This window comes from Chiloscyllium punctatum, chromosome 14, assembly GCF_047496795.1.
Source record: "Chiloscyllium punctatum isolate Juve2018m chromosome 14, sChiPun1.3, whole genome shotgun sequence".
Lineage (NCBI taxonomy): Eukaryota > Metazoa > Chordata > Chondrichthyes > Orectolobiformes > Hemiscylliidae > Chiloscyllium > Chiloscyllium punctatum.
Window position 1 is genome coordinate 39,786,899 of NC_092752.1, and position 26,873 is coordinate 39,813,771.

General features: G+C 41.3%; 2 protein-coding genes and 1 non-coding gene across 6 annotated transcripts in view; 2 read left to right on the forward strand and 1 right to left on the reverse strand.

The window, feature by feature from the left end:
* Positions 1-9,348: 9,348 nt before the first annotated feature.
* trnag-gcc (transfer RNA glycine (anticodon GCC)) lies at positions 9,349-9,419 on the reverse strand. Its single transcript has one exon. It is a non-coding gene; the product is annotated as a tRNA-Gly (tRNA).
* Positions 9,420-14,281: 4,862 nt separating this feature from the next.
* ost4 (oligosaccharyltransferase complex subunit 4 (non-catalytic)) lies at positions 14,282-15,475 on the forward strand. The gene is made up of 2 exons (XM_072584216.1): positions 14,282-14,413; positions 15,305-15,475. The coding sequence occupies exon 1, from the start codon at positions 14,283-14,285 to the stop codon at positions 14,394-14,396; it is 114 nt and encodes a 37-aa protein (XP_072440317.1). The 5' UTR covers position 14,282; the 3' UTR covers positions 14,397-14,413; positions 15,305-15,475.
* Positions 15,476-18,505: 3,030 nt separating this feature from the next.
* Positions 18,506-26,873, forward strand: part of bbs7 (Bardet-Biedl syndrome 7) — an 81,003-nt gene continuing 72,635 nt past the window's right edge. Inside the window, exons 1-3 of one of the 4 annotated variants that reach the window (XM_072584217.1) lie at positions 18,506-18,748; positions 20,521-20,586; positions 21,904-21,966. In XM_072584217.1, coding sequence (XP_072440318.1) covers positions 18,713-18,748; positions 20,521-20,586; positions 21,904-21,966 — 165 coding nt within the window. In that variant the 5' untranslated portion in view covers positions 18,506-18,712. Of the gene's footprint in view, positions 18,749-20,520; positions 20,587-21,903; positions 21,967-22,678; positions 22,758-26,405; positions 26,522-26,873 lie in introns of those variants that run through there. The other 3 variants (XM_072584218.1, XM_072584219.1, XM_072584220.1) reach the window with 3 other exon arrangements.

The window sequence follows — 26,873 nt, forward strand, 5'->3', positions numbered from 1 at the left end:
GTCACCTCACCTATATTTGCAGGCTCCAGAATGGAAAGCTTTTCTTTGGAAAAAGAAATTTCTAATTGTCTATTCCAAACAGGCTAACTTTTCAATACTTCTTTCTGTATTTTCAACTAGGCAGGATTCCTATGAATCAGTGGTAACCTCTCTATTGCTCAACATTGTTGAGAAAATTCATTTTTATGCAATGAGGAATTTCAAATGCACTGTCTGATAGGAAGATGAAAACAGATTCGTTTGTAATTTTCAAAAGGGAATTGATTAAATATTTGAAGGAGAAACAAAATGCAGGAATATGGGGAAAGAATTAGGGCAAAAGGCCAATTGTATATCTTTTAAAAAGTTGATACAAGCTTGTTGTACTATTTTATGGATCTTGGTACCCACTCCAAAGTATTCCAGCAGCCACTATGTTAGCATCGTACCAATATTCTCTTCTTGCTTCCTTTATCCCTCAGAATTATTAGACGGCTTTCTATTTTAGTATAATCTGCAAATTTGGATGTCACTAATTCCAATGCAAATCATTTAATTTTTATCATTTATTCCTGGGATGTGGGCTTTGCTTGCTGGATCGGCACTTCTTTTCCATCCTTAACTGCCCTTGAGAAGGTAGTGGTGAACTGGGGGTAAACTCCTGAGTCCATTTAGTGTATGTACCCCAACAATGCCAGTAGGAAGGAAATACCTGGTTTTAACCGAACGACACTGAAGGAATGTTGATATATTTTCTAGTCAGGATGGCAACTGGTTTGGAAGGGAAAGTGCAGATGCTGGTTATCTCATGTCCATGCTGCCTTTGCCCTTCGAGGTGAGAGAGAGTGTGGGTTTGCTGGAAGGTAGTGTTGGATGAGCCTTAGTGAGTTAGTGCAATGCATTTTGTATGTGTTACACACTGAGCAGCAGTGGTGACAGCAGTGAATATTTGTGGATATGGTGCCTAGATGGTGTCAAACTTCTTGAATGTTGTTGGAATACACTCATCCAAGCAAGTGGAGATCATTTCATCCCACTCCTTACAGTAAACATCAGTGATTCTGGGAGTTGGGCATCATTGCCCATGTGGATGCAAAAAAAGGACGAGTCAAGGACACTGAACATAACGGTGCAGAAATAAAAGGAAGGCCAATTGCTGAGGGTGCAGTGACTATAATTGGATGGACTAGAGTGGAATCATTATATTGTACTATGCGACAGTTGTTGCAGACAGATACTGTGGCTGGCAGGGTCTAAAGTGGCAGAGATCAAGGTGGAGTCATGTACAACTGGATGATTAAGATATAAGTCTTATAGAATCGGAAAATCCTATTATCAGTTGCTTAAAAATAACTGTCATAAAGATATGAATTAATATCATGACATGGCTAATTGTAAATTACATCTCCAGATACAAAAAAGATTTGCCATTTTTTCATAAATTTTGTATTTCTTTAATTGAACAGTTCCTTCCTTGAAAATTTTAGCACGTACTTTCATGATATGATTTATGATATGCTAAAACATTGCTTTAATTTTGGATTCTTGAACAGATGGCAATATAACAGTATCCTTTGATTTCAATATTTATGATGTGATCACATAGAGAAAATGTAAAGCATTGAGATTTAATACATCACTGTTTACTGGTGAACAGCTTGTCAGTAGCTCAGCAGATTTATCCAGTCTATCGCTGATATACACAGGCTAGGAAGTTTTGCGATTTTGCTTTACGCTTTCATGAGATATCAGTGTTGCTCATAAGACCAAAATCAGTTGTTTATCCTTAATTTCCTTTGTAAAGGTAATGGTGGGTAATTTTCTTGAAGTGCTGCAGTCCATTTGGAGGATATACAGCAATAATGAAGTTATCAAGGTAATTCCAGGATTTTGACTCAGTAACAATTCAATGAATAGTGATATGATTAAAAAGTCAGGATGGAGGGGAACTTATGGATGGTGGTATTTCCATGTACCTGCTGCCCTTGTTCTTACAGATGCTGGGTGTCATAGGTTTGGAAAGCTGTCAAAGGAACATTAATGGTTTGTTGCAGTCTATCTTGTATACAGTACCCACTGCAACCAATGTGTTGATGGCACTGGGTGAATGATTTAAGGTGGTGGGGTCTCCCTGCTACAGGAAAGATGTTGTTAAAATTCAAAGGGTTCAGGAACGAATACAAGTTGTTCTGGTAAAACGTGTACTGCGTTAATACAAATTGGTTATAATATAATCAATGAATTGATTACGCTGTTTGCATTATGTGAACTTTCCACTGAATGGGTATAGTGATTTTCTCCGCGATCTTCTACAGCGCAATTTTCTATGGAGGTCTTCCATTGTGCGATTTTCTATAGTACGAGGCTGCAGAGGAACACAACTGTCATGTTATACCAGAACACACTGTACAAGGATATTGCCAGGGTTGGAGGGTTTGAGCTATAGGTAGAGGCTGAATAGGCTGGGGATATTTTCCTTGGAATGTCAGAGGCTGAGGGGTGACCTTATAGAGGTTTATAAAATCACGAAGGGCATGGATAGGATAAACAGACAAGATCTTTTTCTCAGAGCAGGAGATTCCGAAGCTGGAGGACATAGGTTTAAAATGAGTAGGAAAGATTTAAAAGGGACTTGAGGGGCAACTTTTTCATATAGAGGGTGGTGTATGTATGGAACGAGTTGCCAGAGGAGGTGGGAGGCTGATACAATTACAACATTTAAAAAGCATCTGGATGGGTACATGAATTGGAAGGGATTAGAGGGATATGGGCCAAATGCTGGCAAATGGGACTAGATCAGTTTAGGATATCTAGTTGGCATAGATGAACTGGACCAAAAGGTTTGCTTCCATGCTGTATAATTCTAGGACTCTTCCAAACATCTTGAGTATTGTCGAAACTAAATTGTATTGAGCTTTGTAGATGAATTCCCGCCTCAGGCGACTGACTGTGTGGAGTTTGCACGTTCTCCCCTTGTCTGCGTGGGTTTCCTCCAGGTGCTCTGGTTTCCTCCCACAGTCCAAAGATGTGCAAGCCAGGTGATTGGCCATGCTAAATTGCCCGTAATGTTAGGTAAGGGGTAAATGTAGGGGTATGGGTGGCTTGCGCTTCGGCGGGGCGGTGTGGACTTGTTGGGCCGAAGGGCATATTTCCACACTGTAAGTAATCTAATCTAATCTAATCTAATCTAATGATGAACAGGTTTTGGGAGTCAGGAGGTGAGCTACTTGTTGCAGAGACCCCATCCTAGCCTCTGGCCTGACATTATAGCCACAGTATTATAGAATTCATAGAATCCCCACAGTGTGGAAACAGGCCCTTCAGCCCAACAAACTCACACTGACCCGCTGAAAGTATCCCACCCAAACCCATTCCCCATTAGTCTACATTTATCCATGACTAATGCACCTAACCTACACATCCCTGAACACTATGGGGAATTTAGCATGGCTAGTTCACCTAACCTGCATATTTTTTGGATTGTGGGAGGCAGACATGGGGAGAATGTGCAAACTCCATACAGACAGTTGCTGTGAGGCAGCAGTGCTAACCACTGAGCCACCATGCTGCCCTATTTCTTCACCCAAAGGGTGGTGAGCCTATGGAATTCATTGCCACAGGAAGTAGTTGCTGCCAAAGCATTGAATGCATTCAAGAAGTGGCTAGATATAGCACTTGGAGCGAATGGCATCAAAGATTATGGGGGGAAGCAGGATTAGGCCACCCCCACCCTCATCTAGCTTATCTCTCCACGCTTCAGGCTCTCTGCCTTTATTCCTGATGAAGGGCTTTTGCCCGAAATATCGATTTTGCTGCTCCTCGGATGCTGCCTGAACTGCTGTGCTCTTCCAGCACCACTAATCCAAAATCTGGTTTCCAGCATCTGCAGTCATTGTTTTTACCTCGTTGATTTTAACCCTACTGTGAATCCTCTTGCAAGGATGCCTGCCTTGAAGTAGTTTTCCTCCTCGCTCTACAAAAATCTCAGGGAGTCCCTCTCCCACTGCACTCCATGCTACTCTCTCCCCACCCCCACCCTCCTCTAGCTTATCTCTCCAAGCTTCAGGCTCACTGCCTTTATTCCTGATGAAGGGCTTTTGCCCGAAACGTCGATTTCGCGGCTCCTCGGATGCTGCCTGAACTGCTGTGCTCTTCCAGCACCACTAATCCAAAAATATTGAGTTGGATGATCAGCCATGATTGTGATGAATGGTGGAGCAGGCTCAAAGGGTCTCCTCCTGCTCCTATCTTCTATGTTGCTACATAACAGCATTTCAAGTGACTTGAACCAAGTCCAATGGCCAAACATTTACATAGCTGTGGCCAACAAATTGCAAGACTTTGAGCAAAAGGTGGTGCTGCCAAAAGGACTCCAGCAGAGAAAATCAACGGAGATGAGTGGACCCATCTCCTGAGCCATTCACAAAATATCCAGTCATAACCTGGGCATTCAGCAGTGTATGGATGAAGCCATCACACTCAATAGTTTTGACAGCGAATCCTGGGTGAAGAGGGAACTCCACTGGTTACAAGCCAGAGACCTGGGTTCAATTCCTGCCTCAGGCGACTGACTGTGTGGAGTTTGCACATTCTCCCCGTGTCTGCGTGGGTTTCCTCCGGGTGCTCCGGTTTCCTCCCACACTCCAAAGATGTGCAGGTCAGGTGAATTGGCCATGCTAAATTGCCCGTAGTGTTAGGTAAGGGGTAGATGTAGGGGTATGGGTGGGTTGCGCTTCGGCGGGGTGGTGTGGACTTGTTGGGCCGAAGGGCCTGTTTCCACACTGTAAGTAATCTAATCTAATCTAATCTAAGCATTTTAAAACAAGGGGCCAAGAATCAGGTTGCTATGACCCTGTTTAGGTAACTGGCCAGTTTGAAATACAGAATTACACAATGAGCATACAAGTCCTTTTTGTGCTTTAAGATACTGCATCTTCCAAGCTGCTCAAAGTAAAATCAGAAAGACCCTGAGTTTGCACACTTTATCTGTCCAGCCATCCTGAAAAATTCCTCATCAAATAGTCAAAATAGAGTTATAGGCAGCTTTTAAAAATATTTACCAAGCAGCTCTTCATTCCAAAAGAAAAAGAACTGAAATTGTTAATCAATATCCTTAAACTGTCTTAAAAAAAGTCCAGAAAAGTCCAGGATAAAACCATCTAAGTCTTCAATCGACAGGAACCATATACAGTTGCCTTTTTTGCTCTTAAACAACATTCCCACTTTGTAGCTAACTTTAACTTGTGGATTTGTGAGTGTGTATATTTGTGTGTGAACTCTTGTATGTATGTTTGAATGAGATCTGGAGCTTTTTTTATTATTTTATTTGATCAGAAGTTAGGCGCAATAAATGTTATTTTCTGTTCTTTTAAAACTTTGAGGAAAACCTTTCTGTGTGGAACTTTCATATTATATTCTTGCACTGAAGCAGTTAAATATAGCTATAGAGTCATCGAACAAAGAACAAAAAGAAAGAAGCAAAGAAACAGACGCTTCAGCCCAACTCATCCATGCTGACCATATATCCTAAATTAATCTGATCCCATTTGGCCCATATCCCTCTAAACCTTTCCTATTCATATACCCATCAAAATGCCTTTCAAATGTTGTAATTGTACCAGCCTCCACCACTTCCCCTGGCAGTTCATTTGACACAGGCAGCATCCTTTGCTTGAAAAGGTTGCTCTTCAGTACCTTCTAAGTCTTTCGTCCCTCACCTTAAACCTTTGCACTCTCATTTTGGAGGCGTATACCCTGGAGAAAAGACCTTGGCTATTCACCCTATCCAATGCCTCTCATGATTTTATAAACTTGTATAAGGTCACCTTTCAGCCTCCACGTTCAAGGGAAAATAGTCCCAACCTATTCTCACCTCCCTACCACTCAAACCCTCCAACATCCTCCAACCTGGTAACATGCTTGTAAATCTTTTCTGAACCCTTTCAAGTTTCACAACATCTTTCCTGTAGCTGGGAGACCAATTGAACACAGTAATTCCAAAAGTGGCCTAACCAAAGTTGCAACATGATCTCCCAACTCCTATAGTCAAAACATCAATCAATAAAGGCAAGCTTACAAAACACCTTCTTCATTATCCTGTCTAGCACACTCCATTACGACTCCACTCTGATTCTTTTTAACAAATTCTGTTGTGGGTAGTTGTACTAATTCTCACCTAACTGTAATAATGGTTTGTAAGAGTTATCCTTTCTATAGTTTAGAGTGTTAGTTGTCAACTAAATAATATTTAGCTATGTTGATTTTAGTTTATTTGCTACAATAATCTTAAGTTTTGAAATCACGTGATTTTTGTTCAGTTGGTCACTGGGAATTTAATTCTTTTTAAACTTATTTATCTCTATACTTTTCCAGCACCACTCTAAGTTAAGGTTTTTTAAAGTTTTATTTCAGTGTAAATTGCACATGTAGTTTTAACAATTGATCCACATTGTCTGAACAGGCATATGTTTCTACATGGAACCATTTATTTGTATGTTTGCTATTTTGTGCAAGATATTTTGTTTCGACTGTTTTTAAATTTCTGACTTCTGGATAAAATTGATGATGGTGAGGCAGGCAGTTAACCTGCTCCAGGCTGTTTGCTGAAGTAATTAGAGGAGGTCTAGCAGGTTGGTGTAGGCTGAACCTTCCAAATTACACTTACTCCTGTGGGAAAACATAACTTGCTGAACCACTCCTCTCCTGATGACACCACTGAGATTGATAATGTACTGTGGCAAGGTTCACATCATATCACTCTACTTTGCAGCTCTGCTACCAGCTTGTTATTTTTATGCAAGATAAGTATAATAATTAGATGAAGCAGATGTTTCCAGATTGAGAGAAATTTGATACTGAATTTAATGAGTGCAACCCAACTGTAAATTAGAAAAATATTCCAATTAAAGTGGTGTAAAATTTTAGCCTATTTATATTGAAAACTTAATGCTTTGTTTACCATATGCAGCAATATTGAATGAAAGTAGCTGTACATGTAAAATTGCAAAAATATGCTACCAATTTACTTTCTACCATGCATCAACTACCAAATCCACAACTTTCCCAAATCCCAAATTCTTCTTATGATAGATAAGTTGTTCACTTATAACAATTGTTTACTTGCATAGCTATTCCTAATCATATGTACTAGTCTTGCTCTCAAGAAGCAGAGTCTTGTTAATGTATTGGTATTGTTACTTTTCTCTTCACAAGTGATTCATTTAAAGCTTTGGTGGCAAAACATTGTAATGAATAGATAAAAGCTAAAGAAAAGCTCCATTAAAATGTTGCTTATCACATCATTCACTGTAGATATACTAAAATGTTGAGTGTAAAGATGGATTATCTACTTAAGCACTGAGTTATGCATGGATACAAAGTCATGAATTACTGGCAGGAGTAGTTTCAGTCCTTCTAGCCATCTCTGCCATTTGATAGGACCATGGTTAATTTGATTGTGGCCTTAACACTATTTTTTGCCTCGCCAATATACCCTTGTCAATCAAGAATCCATCTAACAGTTTTATAGAGTCATAGAGATGTACAGCATGGAAACAGACCCTTCGGTCCAACCTGTCCATGATGACCAGATATCCTAAATTAATCTAGTCCCATTTGCCAGCACTTAGCCCATATCCCTCTAAACTCTTCCTATTCATATATCTTAAAAATATTCAATGACCCTATCCCCTGCTTTATAAAGAAGAAAATTTCACAGGTTAATGAGTCACTGGAGAAAAATACTTCTCCTCATCTCCATGTCAAATGGAAGATTTTTCATCTGTCTTTTATTTCTTCTTTCTCTTATAACATTTGTATTGTCAAATTTACACAGGATCTGATATTTCAATAAGACCCCAAATCAATCTTCTCGACTCCAATGGATACTGGGTCAATCTATCCAACCTTTTCTCATAACAAAACCCCAAGAGACAGTTGACTCTTCTGTTTTTATTTCAATTATGTTCTTTCCTAATTGAGGAGACTAAGAGTGGACACCATACCCTAAATGTGGTCTCACCAAAGCTCCGTGCAACTGTAGCAGAAATTCCCCATTTTTATATTTCATTCCACTTGCAACAAATGACAATATTCCATTTGACTTCCTAACTACTTGCTGTACCTGTATAACAACATTGTGTGATTCATATAGCAGACCCCTTGGTACCATAAACTGTGAAATTTCTCTTCATTTAAACAATGGAGTGCTTTACCACTAATCTGTAGTGAATATAACAAGGTTGACCAGTTGGACATCATAGAATATGAATTCTCTGACTTAGAGCTGTTAAACCTTCCAGACAGGGAGCCCTGGCTGACATTAAAAAAGGTGAAAATGAGGACTGCAGATGCTGGAGATCAGAGTCAAGATTAGAGTGGCACTGGAAAAGCACAGCAGGTCAGGCAACATCCAAGGAGCAGGAGAATCAATGTTTTGGGCAAAAGCCCTTCATCCCGAAACGTTGATTTTCCTGCTCCTCGAATGCTGCCTGACCTGCTGTGCTTTGCCAGCACCACTCTAATCTTGACATTAAAAACTTTTGAGTGTCAGAGACACTGACAGTGAATGAGGCAGTATGAAGAATTGCTCATGTTTAAATAAAGGGTGATTTGTTGAGAGGATAGTGGCTTCTGTGGACTTATTTCAAATCCTGCTAAAACTGAATAAATAGACATTTTCTATCTAACATTTTTGTTTTGCCTACTATCCATGTCTCTTTGCAGATTCCTTATGTCGTCTTCATAACTTACACTTCTGTCATTGACATACATTTTGAATTATTCAGATACCATCTCTAATTCCATCTCTAATGAGTTACAAGCTGCCAACATGGAAATGACTTCCTTTCCCTAATCTCAAACCCTGTAAACTAACCAATCTTCAACCCACAATTATTAATTCTAGACAGTATAATTGATCAGGGTAAGTACAATTATCCTGTGTGGTTGAATACTGAAGTAAGTTTGTTATCTTGAAAACATATCTGTTTAGAAGAAGGGTCACTGGATTTGAAACATTAACTTTATTTTCCCTCCACAGATGCTGCTAAACCCACTGAGTTTCTCCAGTAATTTCTGTTATTGTTTGTTTGGGATCTTCAGCATCAGCAGCTATTTGTTTTACCTTGAGCTTTACTATATAGTCTATGAACTTGGGCATGTTTCTTCTTCTCTGAGTATATATTTGTAGTAGAGTAAAACTGAATGTTTGAAGTGTTCAGGGTCTGGGAAAATGAAAAAGCAAAAATGCAGTTTTATTCTGTGACTTAATAATATTGACAGTAGATTATATTACTGGGTATATTTCAGTGTGCAGACTGTATTATTACATTTGAAATATATTCTTAACTACACCTGATAAAATGAGTCTGCATTGGCCGGGAATCGAACCCGGGCCTCCCGCGTGGCAGGCGAGAATTCTACCACTGAACCACCAATGCAAGTGACAGGCACACTTACTGTCAGAAGCCTTATATCATTGTATAATCAGAATGCTGACAGTTATTTAAAATGAATTTGATCATTTTTAATTTCTAAGAACTTAAGATAGATTTGGTTCAATCGGTTATAAGCAGATGACCTTAATTTATAAAACTAACAGTGATTTTGCTCTCGTAATTGATTGTATGTTTACTCCCGCCCCGTTACCATTCTGTTTATGACCTGACCTCCCGATGGTGGGCGGAGGCCTCTGACGTGTGATCCGAGTCACGTGGCCGAACGTGCTTGTGTCATCACGTAGCGTCCGGCCGTGCTGCTGAGAGTGGGAGACGTGGCCGAACGTGCTTGTGTCATCACGTAGCGTCCGGCCGTGCTGCTGAGAGTGGGAGACGTGGCCGAACGTGCTTGTGTCATCACGTAGCGTCCGGCCGTGCTGCTGAGAGTGGGAGACGTGGCCGAACGTGCTTGTGTCATCACGTAGCGTCCGGCCGTGCTACTGAGAGTGGGAGACGTGGCCGAACGTGCTTGTGTCATCACGTAGCGTCCGGCCGTGCTGCTGAGAGTGGGAGACGTGGCCGAACGTGCTTGTGTCATCACGTAGCGACCGGCCGTGCTGCTGTTGGGAGAGGGAGACGTGGCCGAGGTGTGATCTAATTTATAAAGTCATCTGGGAGGTGAGTGTGGTCTCTTTTTATTGTTGTAGTTATTGAAGGAGATGTGTCAAGTTGAATTAAATATGTTTTTGTAATAAAACTGTGAGAAGCGGCTGGTGTGTGGTTACAGTTTCCCTGTGCTCTGGGTAAATACTGGGGCTGATAGGAGCTGCTGCTGTTTCCCTGGGCGGTGAGCAGGTTGTTACTCACTTGACATTGGTGTCAGGGTCTACTATGAAGTGCTGCCCCAACACTCCATGGACAGTGTAAATATGTAGCTCACCGTATAATCAATAATAAAAACTGTCCGAATGAGGTTTGTGTTTAACTTGAGCTGTTAAGATTTGTAACAGTGGAGCTCAGAGACTGAATCTTGATAATTTTGCAAGTTCTTCATTGTGTTTTTTTTTCCCCCTGTGCGGATAATCTATAAGAGTGAAGAAATTAAAGAAGCCCACCAACTCTCTCGGTTTTCTGGGAAGCCTTGGAAAAGTCTGCTTTTTTTTTCAAAAGCAAGGAATCCCTGCCACTGTGGTAGACGGGGCCTGAGTTGTGTCTGACCCATTTCTCCCCTTCCCTTCCACAGCAGTGATAAGGTTCTCTGGTCCTCACCTGTCACCCATTAGCATTTGCTTGCAAAGGATGATTGACTGCCATTTCTGCCACCTCCAACACTTTGCCCGAAACGTCAATTTTACTGCTCCTCGGATACTGCCTGAACTGCTGTGTTCTTCCAGCACCACTAATCCAGAATTCCTCTCCCCTCATCTCCCTGTCAGCATTCTGCTGGAATTGTTCCCTCTGGGACATCCTGGTCCATTCCTCCACTACTCCCAAAACCACCTCTCACAGCTGTAGCACTTCCTATGTAATTGCAGAAGGTGCAACACTTGCCTGTTTTCACCTAGAGATAGTGAGAACTGCATTTGCTGGAGAGTCAGAGTAGATATGTCTGGATGAAAGATTCTGACCTGAAAGGTTCTGACCTGAAATGTTCATTTTCCCCTTCTCCTCTGCTGCTTGACCGGCTGTGCTTTTTCCAGCTCCACTTTTTATCCACATTCTAGCTCTTTCTTCCTCACTAACTGAGGCCCCAGACACATCTTCCAGGTGAAGCAGTGACTTACTTGCAATTCACTCAATTTAGTCTACTGTCTTCACTACATTCGCTACATTAGGGAGCTGAGACACAGACTGGTTGGTTGAATTATGGAATTACTATACTCTGTCTCTAAAAATGACCTTGAGTTTTCACTTGTTTACTACTTCAATACACCACTGTGTTCCCTTCTCAATATTTGTGTCAGGCCTGCCACAGTGCTTCTGCGAGACTTGATGCAAACAGAAACGCTTCATCTTCTACTGGTTAATATTACAGCTTTCACTGCCCAATATTGACTTTAATAATTTTAGAGTATGAACACCTCCTTCCATGTCGATTATCCACCATCACACCACAGGTTTTTGTCATGTGGGTTACTTTAAGTGCAGCCAAACAATTTCACCCTCAAAGTCCTGTTATCTCCTGTCTAGATCCTTTTTTTCTCTGGCTTACTATCTTAATCTATCTACCTAACTTTTTTGTTTCTCCTCTTCTATGCTCATGCTCAACCTATCCACTCACCCCTACCTGTCATCAGCATAAATACCATCCTTTCCTAACTGCTACCAGTTCTGAATTGGGGGCAAAGTACTAACTTGGATTGAAAGTTGGTTGGCTGACAGGAAACAAGGAGTACTGCTAAATGGCTCCATTTTGGAATGGCAGGCAGTGACCAGTGGGGTACCGCAGGGACCAGTGCTGGGACTGCAGCTTTTTACAATATATATTAATGATATAGAACATGGTATTAGTAATAACATTAGCAAATTTGCTGATGATACTAAGCTGGGTGGCAGGGTGAAATGTGAGGAGGATGTTAGGAGATTACAGGGTGACCTGGACAAGTTAGGTGTGTGGTCAGATGCATGGCAGATGCAGTTTAATGTGGATAAATGTATCCACTTTGTTACCCACTTTGGTGGCAAGAACAGGAAGGCAGATTACTACCTAAATGGAATCAATTTAGGTAAAGGGGCAGTACAGAGAGATCTGAGTGTTCTTGTACACCAGTCAATGAAGGTAAGCATGCAGGTACAGCAGGTAGTGAAGAAGACTAATAGCATGCTGGACTTCATAACAAGAGGGATTGAGTATAGAAGCAAAGACGTTGGGCCCTGGTGAGACCACACCTGGAGTATTGTGTGCAGTTCTGGTCTCTAAATTTGAGGAAAGACATTCTGGCTATTGAGGGAGTGCAGTGTAAGTTCACGAGGTCAATTCCTGGAATGGCGGGACTAACTTATGCTGAAAGACTGGAGCGACTGGGCTTGTATACCCTTGAGTTTAGAAGACTGATAGGGGATCTGATTGAGACATATAAGATTATTAAAGGATTGGACACTCTAGAGGCAGGAAACATGTTTCCGCTGATGGGTGAGTGCCGAACCAGAGGACACAGCTTAAAAATACAGGGTAAACCATTTAGGACAGAGATAAGGAGAAACTTCTTCACCCAGAGAGTGTTGGCTGTGTGGAATGCTCTGCCCCAGAGCGCAGTGGAGGCCCAGTCTCTGGATTCATTTAAGAAAGAGTTGGATAGAGTCCTGAAGGATAGTGGAATCAAGGGTTATAGAGATAAGGAGAATTGACGTTTCGGGCATCAGCCCTTCGTCGATTCTCCTGTTCCTTAGATGCTGCCTGACCTGCGCTTTTCCAGCAACACATTTTCAGCTCTGATCTCCAGCATCTGCAGCCCTCACTTTCTCCTCGAAGGTTATAGAGATAAGGCAGGAACAGGATACTGATTAAGGATGATCAGTCATGACCATATTGAATGGTGGTGCAGGCATGAAGAGCAGAATGGCCAACTCCTGCACCTATTGTCTATTGAAGAAGAGTCATAGAGATGTACAGCACAAAAACACATCCTTTGGTCCAACTTGTCCATGCTGACCAGATATCCTAAATTAATCTAGTCTCATTTTCCAGCATTTCGCCCATATCCCTCTAAAACCTTCCTATTCATATAACCATCTGGATGATGGTTGTTGCACTAAAAACATTAACTCTGTTTTCTCTTCACAGATGCTGCCAAACCTGCTGAGTTTCTCCTGCAGTTTCTATTTTTTCTGTTTGAGATGTGCTTATGTTTGAGTTGTATAGAATCTTGTGCAGATGCCATCTGGAGTATTGCATTCAATTTGGGATATTGTATCTTAATGTGACTTTTGGAAGGGTGTCTATTATAGATTCACCAAAACGAAGAGTTTAGTCATAAACTATGAACACGGGATGTATTAACCTGATTTGTGTTCTGTGGCATATTGATGAAAAGATTTGATTAACTGACATCACGTATTTCCTCTGGTGGGCAAAACAACATCAGGGAGGTATAATTTTTAAAATAGGAAGAACACCAATTGGGAGTGAAATCAGAAAGCACTAAAGGTGATGGAGGTTTGGAACACTTCACTCAAATGTCTGGGCCAATTAGAGTCATAGAGATGTACAGCACAGAAGCAGACCCTTTGGTCCAATTTGTCCATGCCAACCAGATATCTTAACCTAATCTAGTTCCACTTGGCCCATATCCCACTAAACCCTTCCTATTTATACATCCATCCAGATGCCTTTTAAATGTTGCAATCGTACTAGCCTCCACCACTTCCTCTGGCAGCTCATTCCATTCACATACCACTGTCTGTGTGAAAAAGTTGCCCCTTAGGTCTCTTTTATATCTTTCCCTTCTCACCCTGAACCTATGCCCACTAGTTCTGGACTCCCCCGCCCCAGGGAAAAGACCTTGTCTCTTTGTCCTATCCAAGCCCCTCATGATTTTATTCACCTCTATCAGGTCACCCCTCAGCCTCCGATGCTCCAGTGAAAGCAGCCCCAGCCTATTCAGCATCTTCCTAAGGCTCAAATCCTCCAATCCTGGCAACATCCTTGTAAATTCTTAAACAATTTAATCCATGAAATACTTGTGTGGAGCAAAAGATGATGGATGAATGAAGTTGACATGTCGATGGCTTATGATCTAATTGGCAGAAAAGATTTGGTGGAAATAATTTTTTGACACCAATATATTAATCTCAGAAGAGGAGCTATCTTTAAGCTTTGTATTCTTAGACTTGATTTATAATGTAATTGTCTTTTTATTTTGCAGGATGATCACAGATGTGCAGTTGGCAATCTTTGCCAATATGTTGGGGGTATCCCTTTTCCTCCTTGTTGTCTTATATCATTATGTTGCTGTAAATAACCCCAAAAAGCTGGAATAGCCACAACACTGCAATAGGTAATGAACTACATAGTTAGAATTAAAAGGACTTCATTTAATATAGTGGTGGAAAATGGTATTATATATGTAATGCATAGCTTAATTGATTTTAATCTATTTGACTGTGATTCCTTAAAATAAAATAGTCATTCAACAAGATCCTTTTCACCTCCTGTAGTTATGTTCATTGCAATTTCCTTAAGGTCTGTGGAGTCTGTAATTTTGTTTTTATGAATGTTTGGAAATGAAGTATAACAGTTTGTGGTAATTGCCCTTCAGCAGCATTCCTGATGAAGGGCTTTTGCCTGAAGCATTGACTCTCTTGCTTCTCAGATGCTGCCTGACCTGTGCTTTGCCTGTACCCCACTCTCAACTCTAATCTCCAGCATTTGCAGTCCTCGTTTTTGCCTAGTTTGTGGAAATTGTAAAGGGATTACAAAGGAACCTCAATTGTCTGAAGGCCATGGGCGGTGAATATTTCGTTCGGTTAATTGAATGCCGGATTGCATGGGTAAACTATGCTTCGTAACCTTGCGATCTTGTTTGGATAATCAAAAATGCAGATAATTGAGGTTCCTCTGTACCTGTAATTTTCTTGAAAAAAGAAATGTTGGTCATGTGACCTGGTAAGGTGTCCAACTGTGACCCAGGGTAGTAATAGTTTGTTGGTTGAAAAGGAACTCTGTAAAGCAACACAATCAGGACTGTTGTGACTTGACGGAGAGGTTTTATAGAAGTGTGTCTGGCTTTTTCTAACCATACCATGAAATTCAGCGGTGAACACTGTCATCAGATAGACTCCTGACTTGCCCTTGCAAAGACAACTTGATTAATAAAGAACAGCAATATTGTGGAACTATGTAATTACAATTTGTAAATATAATTTATTTCATGCATCTTATTTTACAGTGTAAAGGTTTGGACCAATAAGAAATGGATTAATTTGAAGGATGGAAGCTAACTTGGATGAAATAATGCAGGTTGAACTTTACCAGCACCACAGTGAACTACAATTGCATTAAATATGATTTGTATTGAAGAAAATATGCCTTGTGAATAAATATTTGCTCGAAAAAACTGCACCACTTTGTGTTTATTTAAAATTATCTTCCATTTTGAAAAGTTGGGAAAAGAATGTTTAGCTATTTTGCTTCAAATCAAACAGTAATGCAATAAGTTTAATTTTAATGTAATAATAATTGTGATATTCTGCAATATGAGATATGAAACCTACAGTCCTTGTGCAGCTTTGACATTTAAGTTACTGTAACACTGATTTATGGTAAGCTAACTTAGCAAAATCCTTTTGAAGCAATCATACTATATATTGGATATGTGCTGAATTCTGTGACCCTCTAACTGTAAAGTTTCTACTGCCACAAATATCAAATTAATGTTCATCAAACTGAGTCCCATTTTTTTTCAAAATAAAACTTTTATTTCCATTTTGTATAACATTGTTGAGGATTTTGCTTCAGTGTGAACATTTAATTCCTTTAATTATTCAGTATTTTAAGTCTTTTTAGGTTGGTAAATAGTAACTCATGAAGTAGTTAAGATCCCAGAAGTGATCCATGGCACTTCACTAGTTACTGTTTACCAACCTAAAAATAATCGATTTATCCAAACTTTCTTTTTGGTTAACCAGTCCTCATTCCATGTTGATATATCACCCACAAAACCTTTACCTTGTGTAATACTTGTCAAATGCCTTTTGGAAATTTAAGTACATTACATCTAATGATACCCTTTTATCCACCCTGCATGTTACATCTTCAAATAATTTTAAAAATTGCCAACAATGCTATCCCATGCACAAAATCTTGTTGGCTCTGCTCTATTATATTGTAATTGTCTACATGTCCTATTGCTGCCTCCTTGATACTGACAGCATACTATACTGTTTAGGTTATACTCACATCTGTATTGAACATGACTCGTACTATATCTCAAATACTAGATGACCCTGAAGAATCAAGTCCAAGATTTTAGGATTTCCATTTTGTCAAACAGTTTATTTCTGAACACTATATATGGGCAATTTAACACAGCCAATCCACCTAACTAGGATATCTTTTGACCTATTGGGAAAAAAAAGGACAAATCTAGTCTGGCCAATTACTTTCCTGATCTGTCTTTGATCATCAGGAAGGTGACGAAAGCTGTCACTGAGTGAATCAATTTAGCTGAAGGCTGGTATTTGTGATGATGAAGATCTTGGAAAGAACTGAGATAGACCATCCAATCGACACTGCTGGACAAATATGGATGGAAATGATTCAGCCTTGTCTTTTGCACTGGCTCTTCCAACACTGAGGATGGGGGTACTTGTGAAGCTTTCTTCTCTTTTTAGTTCTTTAATTGTTGACTATTCAGAGCTGGAATAATAGCAGGAATGCAGACTTTAGATCTGTTTGTGGGAACAACTTTGGTCTACTGCAGCTGCTTCTGCTGTTTTGCATATATTTTAACTTCCTCAGGCTGAAAGCTCAATTTTAGATATGCCAGATGCTACTCCTTGCATGTCGTCTTGCACTTTTCGCTTAATGGTTATGCTAGAATGTGGATAAGTCTTAGTCCATAAGGTTATAGATTGTGATTGAACACAATTCTGATGATGATAGCTGTTGGCAACTCCAATAAATACCAGTTCTGAATTGCTAGATCTGTTGGAAATCCAACCCATTTAATATGGTAGTAGTGTAACCACAGCTCTTCAATATTTTCCATCTCAGGTTTCTAAAATGTTTGTGTTATAAACGCCAAGGCAGAATGGAGCTTGAACTATATGCTAAAGGCTGAAAGGCCCCTATATCTTCTCAGACTTAGGAATTTTACAAAGCAGTGATAATGGCTGTCGTGTACCTCTCGACAAGAAAGTCTAGGCTCAAGACCGACTCAACCCAAGAGGTGTGTCAGAACATGTCTGAATAAGTTGATCTTTAAAATAACGAATTCTTCAGACTTTTCTGGTTAATGCATGTGGTCAAACAGATCTGAAGTGTGATTGTTGCAAAATAAAATGCTGATCAAATTGTGGGCGTTTTATCTCCTTACAATTCTTGTAAACTTCTTCTCCACAACCTACCTCCCTGCCCAAGGAACTGGAAGTAACCCCCAGACAAGGGTCATACATAGAGGGTTTAAAATGGGGTCATCTTGAGACAACGCTTGGAGAGCCCTGTTCTAAAGGCTGCACCAAAACAAAATCTAAATTCACAACCTGCTTAACTGCAAAGTTAAAAATCACACAACAGTAGGTTGTAGTTCAACAGGTTTAATTGGAAGCATTAGCTTTTAAAGTGCTGCTCCTTCATCAACCACCCAATGAAAGAGCAGCGCTCCAAAAGCTAGTGCTTCCAATTAAACCTGTTGGACTATAACCTAGTGTTGTGTGATTTTTAACTTTGTACACCCCAGTCCAACACCGGCATCTCCAAATCATGTTTAACTGCAGAAGGCCTACTTTCTCTGTGTGGAGAAAGTGAGGACTGCAGATGCTGGAGATCAGGGCTGAAAATGTGTTGCTGGAAAAGCGCAGCAGGTCAGGCAGCATCCAAGAAACAGGAGAATCAACGGGAATTCCTGAAGGGCTTATGCCCGAAACGTCGATTCGCCTGTTTCTTGGATGCTGCCTGACTTGCTGCGGTTTTCCAGCAACACATTTTCAGCCCTACTTTCTCTGTGTATTCGGGTTGGATGAGGTAGAGCTATGTGGAGTGGTTTGGCACACAGGTTTCGGTTCACAAGAGATGACCAAAACAAACTGCCTTCTGCCCAAATGAACTTTTGCATCTTAAGATGAAAACTGGGCTTCTATGTTTCCTACATTGCAACACTGACAGAACTTCAAAAAGTACTTCATTGGTTGTAAAGTATTTTGAGATATCTGGTGGTCATGAAAACAAAAATACACAGTAAATGGAAATGTATTTTTTTAAAAAAAATAGGGAATCCTGAGTCTGAGGCATCAACCTGGAACTCTCTGCATCCCCTTCAGTGAAGGGGCAGAGCTCCGCCAATCAGCGGCGAGTTTAAATGCCTGTGCGATAACCGGCCACCAATGATGTGCGGTGTCTGAGATGCCTCTGATCACCATAGTAACGGGATGAGTGAGTGAGCTGGGCCCTTGATGTGGATTCGGTTCAGACTGGGCAGTTACTTTACCCGATGGCGGTCGGTGACTGATTCTCGCCCAGTTTGATGGCCGTGTGCGACGTTCACTCTCCTTCCCGCCGCTTGGTCCCTGACCGTTTTTAAAGTCCGACTCTGCCCTCGCCTCAGAAATCTTCCACAGAATAAGAGCTTCCTGCGGCCATGGAGTTAAATTTAAACCGCGTCGACTACCTGCAGGTGGGAGACGTGAATCAGTTATTACCCGGGCTGGAATATCACAGGCGTTCATGGCTTTTTAAATCTGGTAGATGGGGAATACCTTCGCCGTTTTGGGCTGGGGGCGTTAGTAAAGATATTGTAACGATATTAGTTAATAAAGATATTCCCAAACAGGAGCTGCATTTCATGAGAATTGAAGATTTTGTCAACACATTAACTTCAAGTTTGGAACTTCAGTTCTCCAATGGTTAACAAGTCTGTATGAAGCGAACTCCAGTTATAACCTGGTGTTAGGTGAATTTTAACTTTGTACAACCCAGTCCAACACCGGCTTCTCCAAAACATGACTCCAGTTACTTTGGGCAAAAGAGTTCCATGTAATATACTGCTCCCAAAGTTTATCTTCAGTTTGCGTGAGCAGGTAGATGACAAGGTCACTGGAATTAGCTCACTGACTTGGGAAGGAAGTGGAAGTTCCTGTTCCTGAGCAATATTTGTTGACCATTGCTCAGAGATATGATTGTTGAACTTAACAATCGTTTATTGTATACTTGCCCTATTATTGTCGAGTGTGCGCTGCTGGAAAAGCACAGCAGGTCAGGCAGCATCCGGAGTGGCAATGGAGGAGGCCCAGGATCTGCGTATCCTCTGCATAGTGGGAGAGGGAGTTGAAATGTTGCGCCATGGGACGGTGGGGTTGATTGGTGCAGGTGTCCCGGAGATGTTCTCTAAAGTGCTCTGCAAGAAGGCGTCCAATGTAGAGGAGACTGCATTGGGAGCAAACAGTTGGTCCTGGGCCTCCTCCATCGCCACTCCCTCATCGCCTGACGCCTGGAGGAAGAATGCCTTATGTTCCGCCATGGGACCCTTCAACCCCAGGGCATCAATGTGGACTTCTCCAGTTTCTTCATTTCCCCTTCCCCCGCCTTACCCCAATTCCAACCTTCCAGCTCAGCACCGTCCTTGTGACCTGTCCCACCTGTCAATCTTCCTTCCCACCTATCCGCTCCAACCTCGTCTCCGACCTATTACCACCCCCACCTCCGTCCACCAATTGCACTCTCAGCTACCTTCTCCCCAGCCCCACCCCCACCCCCTCCCTCTTATCACTCCACCCCAAGGCTCCCAGTCTCATTCCCGATGAAGGGCTCTGGCCCGAAACATTGATTCTCCTGCTCCTCGGATGCTCGCTGACCTGCTGTGCTTTTCTAGCAACACACTCTTGACTCTGACCTCCAGCATCTGCAGACCTCACTTTCTCCTAGTTGATTTCTGTCATATTATTGTGTCTATTTGAGAACATTAAGTTGATATAAATTTGATACTGCTGTTATGTTTTCAACGTTGTGATTAAATCAGCCACCTACACGTATTAACAAAGACATTTTTCCACTGGCAGTCAAAAATCCTATCTCAAAAATGGGCCATTGTAACTTTGTACCTCCAAAAGTTGTAAATACTGTGGTGATAACTCAGCAATGGGTATTTGTCAAAAAGTTCTTCCCATGAGGAATAATATATAACATAAAGATTCAATGAAGATGCAAAAAGTTTGGAATTTGTTCAGAAATTAGTATGACCTAATAAAGGGTGAGTCTTTTTAGTTGAATGAACAAGACTGGGATATCAAGACTTCTGTATCTCTCATGGGCTTGTGAGACCTAAGTAGAGTGTTACAATCACACCAATTTTGGTACTGTTATAGTAAGGTACATGTTCAGGGACTAGAATAATCAATGCTGGTTTGTTGTGATGGTGTTGTAAATTGCTTTTCTTTCTTTTCATCCTAGGTAGGAGTGACTTCCCAAAAGACCATGAGGCTGCTACCGACATCAGGACGCAGAGCAATCCAAAAGGTAAGTTCACATTAAGTTAACATATGAAGATGATAACCTGTTTTTCCAGTTCCAGGCAAAAGTGTGGGAAAAAGAAAAGGAATGTCCTATCCTTGACTTAGCATCATGTAGCTTTCTCAGCAGGGATTTATTTATTGCATGTTGTGACATTATTAGAAAGTACTTTACTGGAAGCTGACATTTTAATTTTATATCGGCAAGCAATAGTCAGAGGTCCTAAGCTGCAATATATTTTCCAATCAGCTTGTTCAGAGATGTTATTACACACCTCTCGAGCAAGTGGCATTTGATTCCAGATCTCTTGGCAGAGAGGTAGAGACAGAGCCTCTGTAACACCAGAGCCCCTAGTTCCTCAGGTTAATGTTCTAGTTCCAACGATCTTCAGCTATATCAACAAACTTCTTGCCATCATAATGTCAAAAATTGGGATGTTGCTGATGACTGCACAATATTTAGCACTATTCACAACTCCTCAGATATTGAAACAGTCTATGTCCAAATGCAACAAGACCTGGACATGATCTGGGCTTAAACTGATGAGTGGTAACATGTTACACATGTTATGAAATGAAATGATCATCTCTAACAAGAAACCATCTCCTATTGGTATTCAATGACTTCATGACTGTCAGCTACCATCAACATCTTGGGGTAACTATTGACCTGAAACTAAACTGGTCTAGCCATATAAATCCTGTGTTCACAAGAGCAGAACTTGTTTTCACAGTGTCTATTTGCAATCTCTGAGGCACGAGTCTACTGGAATACTGTCCACTGATTGGTTGAATGTAGCTCCAACAGCACTTAAGTTGCCTGCTTGATAGGTACTCCCATCCACCACCTTCAACCGCTGACACAGTGGCAGCAGCATGTATCGTATTCAAGATGCATTGCTGCAACTCACTCTGGCTTCTTTGAAGCCCCTTCCAGCAGAGCAACTACTACCCTTTGGGAACAGGAACAGCAGATGCATAGGAACGCTGCCATTTGCAAGTTCCATTCCAAGCCAGGCACCAACCTGACTTAAGAATCATAATGCCATTCAGTCACTGTCGCTGCATCAAAATCCCAGAACTCCCTTCCTTATAGCACTGTGGGATTGCAGAGTTCCTTCACAAACCAAGGACTTCAGCTGTTCAAGAAGGCAGCTCATCATCACCACCACAGGACAACTTGTGATGGACAATAAGTGCTCACCTCGCCAGTTGATTTCACATTTTCTGAGTAAAGTTTTTAAAAATCTGCACTGTTTTTCTAAACTGAACATATATGATTTAATTTTGATGTTTTAAATATTTTTATCTTATGAACTTTTAGGTTGTCATTGCAGATCATGATGGAGTAGTTACATGTTTTGGGATTAAAAAGGGAGAAGCAGTTGTAAGTATCAACTCATGACTGTGACTTAAAATGTTATGTAGAATGCACATTTGTGCCAGTGCCAAGTATTACATTCTTCCAAAATATAGTCTGACTGAATAAAATATAATATCTTTTTTTTAAAACTTGGTAATAGAAAACCAAAAAATTGGAAATACAGTAAAGTTCTGTAAACTCAAAAGTTGCCTTTACACAAAATTAAACTAGTACAGTGATCCCATTTCATTTGAATCTGCATTGGCTGTCTTGAAGAACATTCCAATTTGTTTCATTGTTCTTTTGGTATTTCTCTGTCTTTCTCTGTCTGGTTTGTTCTGGAAACCAATTTTGAATCTGTATCCACCAACCATCAGTCAATATGTTTCAAATCTTAAACTGTCATTACAAATATGTTGCTTCTGGTTCTGTTTTGAATTCCCTTTATCTGTGCTGTCTAGATATTAAACCTGCAAGCACAGTAAACTGGCTTTATCTAAAGCCTTTGTGATTTTATTTGCTTCAAACAAATCTCTTTTTAGTCTTCTCTGCTACAAACCTGGATTCAGTGGGAATCAAGGGGAAAACACTGCTGGTTGGAGTTATACCTAGAACAAAGGAAGGTGGTTGAGATTGTTAGAAGTCAATAATCTTAGCCCCAGGACATCACTGCACGAGGTCCTTAGGGAAAATATTCTCAATCAAACTGTTCAGATGTTATTATAATCTTCTGGAGCAGATGGAACTTGAACCAGATGCCTGCCACAAAGGAACAAGACAGTACTACTGCACCACAAGAGCCCCTAGTTTGTCAGGTTAGTGCCTTAGTCCCAATAATCTTCAGCTGTTTTATTAATGACCTTCACTCCATCGTAAGATCAGAATTGGGAATGTCAGTGCCATTTGCAATTCCTCAGATACTGAAACAGCCCATATGCAAATGCAGCAAGACCTGGTTGGACATCATTCTAGCAATGAACTGGTAATTGGCAAGTAGCAGTCATACTGACAAGTGTCAGGGAATGACCATTTCCAACAAGAAAGAATCTAACCTTGCTTTGATGTTCAGTTGCATGTGACAAGTAACTCACTAACTTTACTTGGAGTTGGCAGAAGCGTTTAAGGATGATGCATTAGATGCGGAGACTGGTGGCGGGGTAGGTGAGGACAAGGGAGACTCTGTCTTTATTGCGTTGGGAGGGGAGGGATTTTGAGCAGTGGAACAGGGGATGGAGGTGGTGCGACGGAGGGCTGCCTGGATGACAGAGGGAGGAAAAGCATGTTGATAACACAGTGAAGAACATCTTCCCCTCCCCATCCCTATCTGCCTTCCGCAAGGACTGTTCTCTTCGATGGTCCTTATTTGCGTCACTCTTCCTACCGACCCCTCCCCGAACCCACAGGTACCTTTCTCTGCAACTGGAAAAGATGCAAAACCTGCTAGCACACCACCCCCCTCACCTCTATCCATGTGAGAAGAGGTTCACCTACCTCTCTTCCAACCTAGTTTACTGCATCAGGTGCTCCTGATGTGGTCTTCTTTACACTGGGGAGAGCGAACGTAAACTTAGGGAATGGTTTGCTGAGAATCACAGCCGGGCTCCAGTCACCGCTCATTTCAATTCCCCTAACCACTCCCTTTCTGACATGACCATCCTTGGCTGCCTTCACTGCCACAATGAACCACACTGCAAACTGGAGGAACAACACCTCATCTTCTGCCTGAGCAGCCTACAACCTGGAGGACTCAACATTGAGTTCTCCATTTTCAAATAACCTCCCTTCCCATCCCCTGAATCTCTTCCCAGCCCCTCCTCATCCCTTCCACTGCCCCCTGCCACCAACCGGATCAATTCCTCCCATTGACCAACCAGGTTGTACCCTCTACCTGTCTTCACCTATCCCCACTTCACTACCCTGCTCCCACCACCCCACTTATCTGCAGTTCCCCCCACACCCACCCCTACCCTCCCAGTCCTGAAGAAGGCTTACACCTGAAACCTCCTGATGCTGCCTGGCTTGCTGTGTTCTTCCAGCCTCCTGCCTGTCTATTTTGGATTCCAGCATCTGCAGTTTTTTTTTGTCTCGAACTGCTTACTTACTGCCATTCATGCTAATCAGTCCAGGCCACTTTAGTCAATTCTATCCTTATTGTAATTCCATTTATTTAAGTTATACATAGTTGCTTCCAACCTAAGTTTCTCACTCTCAAACTGAATATTGAAACTTTCATGCTGTGATTACCACATCCTTGGGGATCTTTTTACTCTAAGATGACTTATTAAACCTGCCTCATTCTGCATTCGCATCTCCAAGATAACCTGTTCCCTGGTTGGTTCCATGGTGTATTGCTTTAGGAAACTATTCTTAATGTGTTCTATGAATTTGTTGCTGTAGCTATCTTCTCAATTTGATAAATCCAAACAACATGAGGATTAAAGTCACCATAATGACTGCTGCATTATTTTTACATGCTCCTATTATTTGTTGATTTATAGCCTTTTCTATAGTGCCTACTGTTTGAGGGACTGTACACTACTGCTACCAATGTTTTCTTTCTTTTGCTGTTTATTTTTGCTTCCACCTAAATGGTTTCTACATCATCTGAGCCTAGATTGTCTCTCTCAAGATCCTCCTTTCATTTCGTATTAACAGTGCTAGCCACCATGTCCCATCCCTCCTGTCTCTCTGAAAGATCAAATATCCCTGAATGTCTCAGTTTTGATCTCCTTGTAACCATGTATCCGAAATGGCTTTGAAATCATATTCTTTTACTTTGATTTGAGGTGTATGTTTGCCTATCTTCCTCCAAATGTTTTGTGCATTAATGCTTTTAATTTTGTTGTCTAATTGAATTTTCCTACTCGTGGCTCAGGTAGTAGTCTGGAGATTATTACCTTTCTCGTTCTGCTTTTTAATGTAGCCTCTAGTGTTCTTATTTCCTCAGCAGAGCCTCATTCCTCATTCTATCTGTATCGCTGGTACCTACAAGGACCGAGAAACTGGATCTTTCTCCTTCCAGTCCAAGTTTTTCTACAGCTCAAGGCCTGAGGCTCCTGCAGCATTACCTTCTGGATTCCTCTCCCTGCCTCACACAAAGTAACATTGTCCTGTCCCTTACGACTGACTGAATTTGAGGCAGTTAATCTAAGGGTTGTGACTGCCTCCTGAAACAGTGCCTAGGTAACAATCTCCACTTACAATCGTCAGGCTCGACTTTAATTGGAATGAGGAGCAGTCAGAGGAGATGCTGTGATCTTGTATGCCTCTGCCACAATGTGTTGTTTATGCTTGGAGACTGGAGGTGTTTTGGAGAAACTGGTGGCCTGGTGTTAGGTTCTTTTCCTGAGGTTTCACGCATGAGATGCAATTTGCATACACCAACCTCTGCAAACAGTTAAAGTTTATGAAAGCTTGTACAAGCTAGGTGACCCCCTTTGGCCCCCCCAACCCCGTAGGTGTGTGAGGTTGAATCAAAGTGTGGCCCTGAACAAAGACAGTACAACTCCTTTATACAGGTCAGTTGGCCGTGCCTACAGATGCTCTGGCCACTACCCCCACAATGAAATGCCTCTCATGACAACCCCTCCCAGTCACTCACAGTCAAATATTACCCCAGGTGCAATGGCAGGATGAGATCATCCTCTGAGATAATGCAAGTGCTAATGTCCTGATCCTGGGGAATTATTATGCAGATGATTTCCTGACTTGGTGATTCTCCAAGACAATACGGATGTGACATACCACTGGCCAGAAAGCATTTCTGAATGGAAGAGATTGAATTATAGCAGGTCATGCAGCATCTAAGGAGTAGGAAAATCAACATTTTGGGCAGGAACCCTTCATCGGGATGAATGACTCCTGCCCGAAGCATCGATTTTCCTGCTCCTCGCTTTGCTGCCTGACCTGCTGTGCTTTTCTAGCACGACTCTAATCTTGACTCTAATCTCCAGCATCTCAGTCCTCACTTTCGCCAAGATTGAATTATAGTTTAACTTGACAATAGCAGGGGAGTAATAGCAAATGACTGTCTAAATTAAATGTAAATTACAATGGATAGTCATCCGCATTCATTCATGATTGTCATCCCCACCCAAAGACAGTGCAGTTTAACCCTTTAATATTGCATTAATGTCCAGGGAGAGATTCCCATTTAATGTTTCAACATTACACTGAGGAGGTGAGACGTGGAAAGTTTTGGAGTAAGATTGAAAATCTAACTGGTCAGGAGTGATTGGGAGGTTATTATGAATCTTTAGACGTGTGTGCTAAGTATTGAAGCCCTGGGGAGGGGTTGGTGGCTACAGTGGGAGAGTACAGAGGTTAGAGCCCTTGAGAGAGGAAGGCAGTTCATATCTCTGATGGGAGAAATGGGAAAGTACGAGCTTTGCTGGTGATTAGAGCTGAAGGTTGGAACAATGTCTGTGTTGGGGGAGGTGGGATGCTGCTTTTCAAGGTTAGTTAGGCAGACACCTTGTATGTAACATTTAAACGAAATGAAATTTCCTGTGTCCTGAATTAGTAGTCTTATGCCTCATTTCAGCTGGTAGCTTTCCCAAGACTGAAGAAATAAAGCCAGGTAGGGTAAGCTTAAAATGCTGACTTGTATCCATGTTGACATTGCCAACCTGTCTCCCTTAAATTTAGAGGTTGGTGGTTTGGGTCAGGACTCAAACATACAATGCTTTAACGTTGACCTGTCTCAAAAAAAACAACATCTTTTGGGGGATTTTTATTCCCTCCATTGCAACTGATTATGACAATTTAGTTGATGTTTGAATCATGACCATTATTCTTTCATTTTGGTTATTAGGGATCAGTGAAGTCAGCTTTGGATGAAATATGAAAGCCTCTGATATTGAGTTCCTTCAATTGTACACAATAATAACGTTTCTTCAGTTCAACCTGATGAGTGATTGTACTCAGCGGCA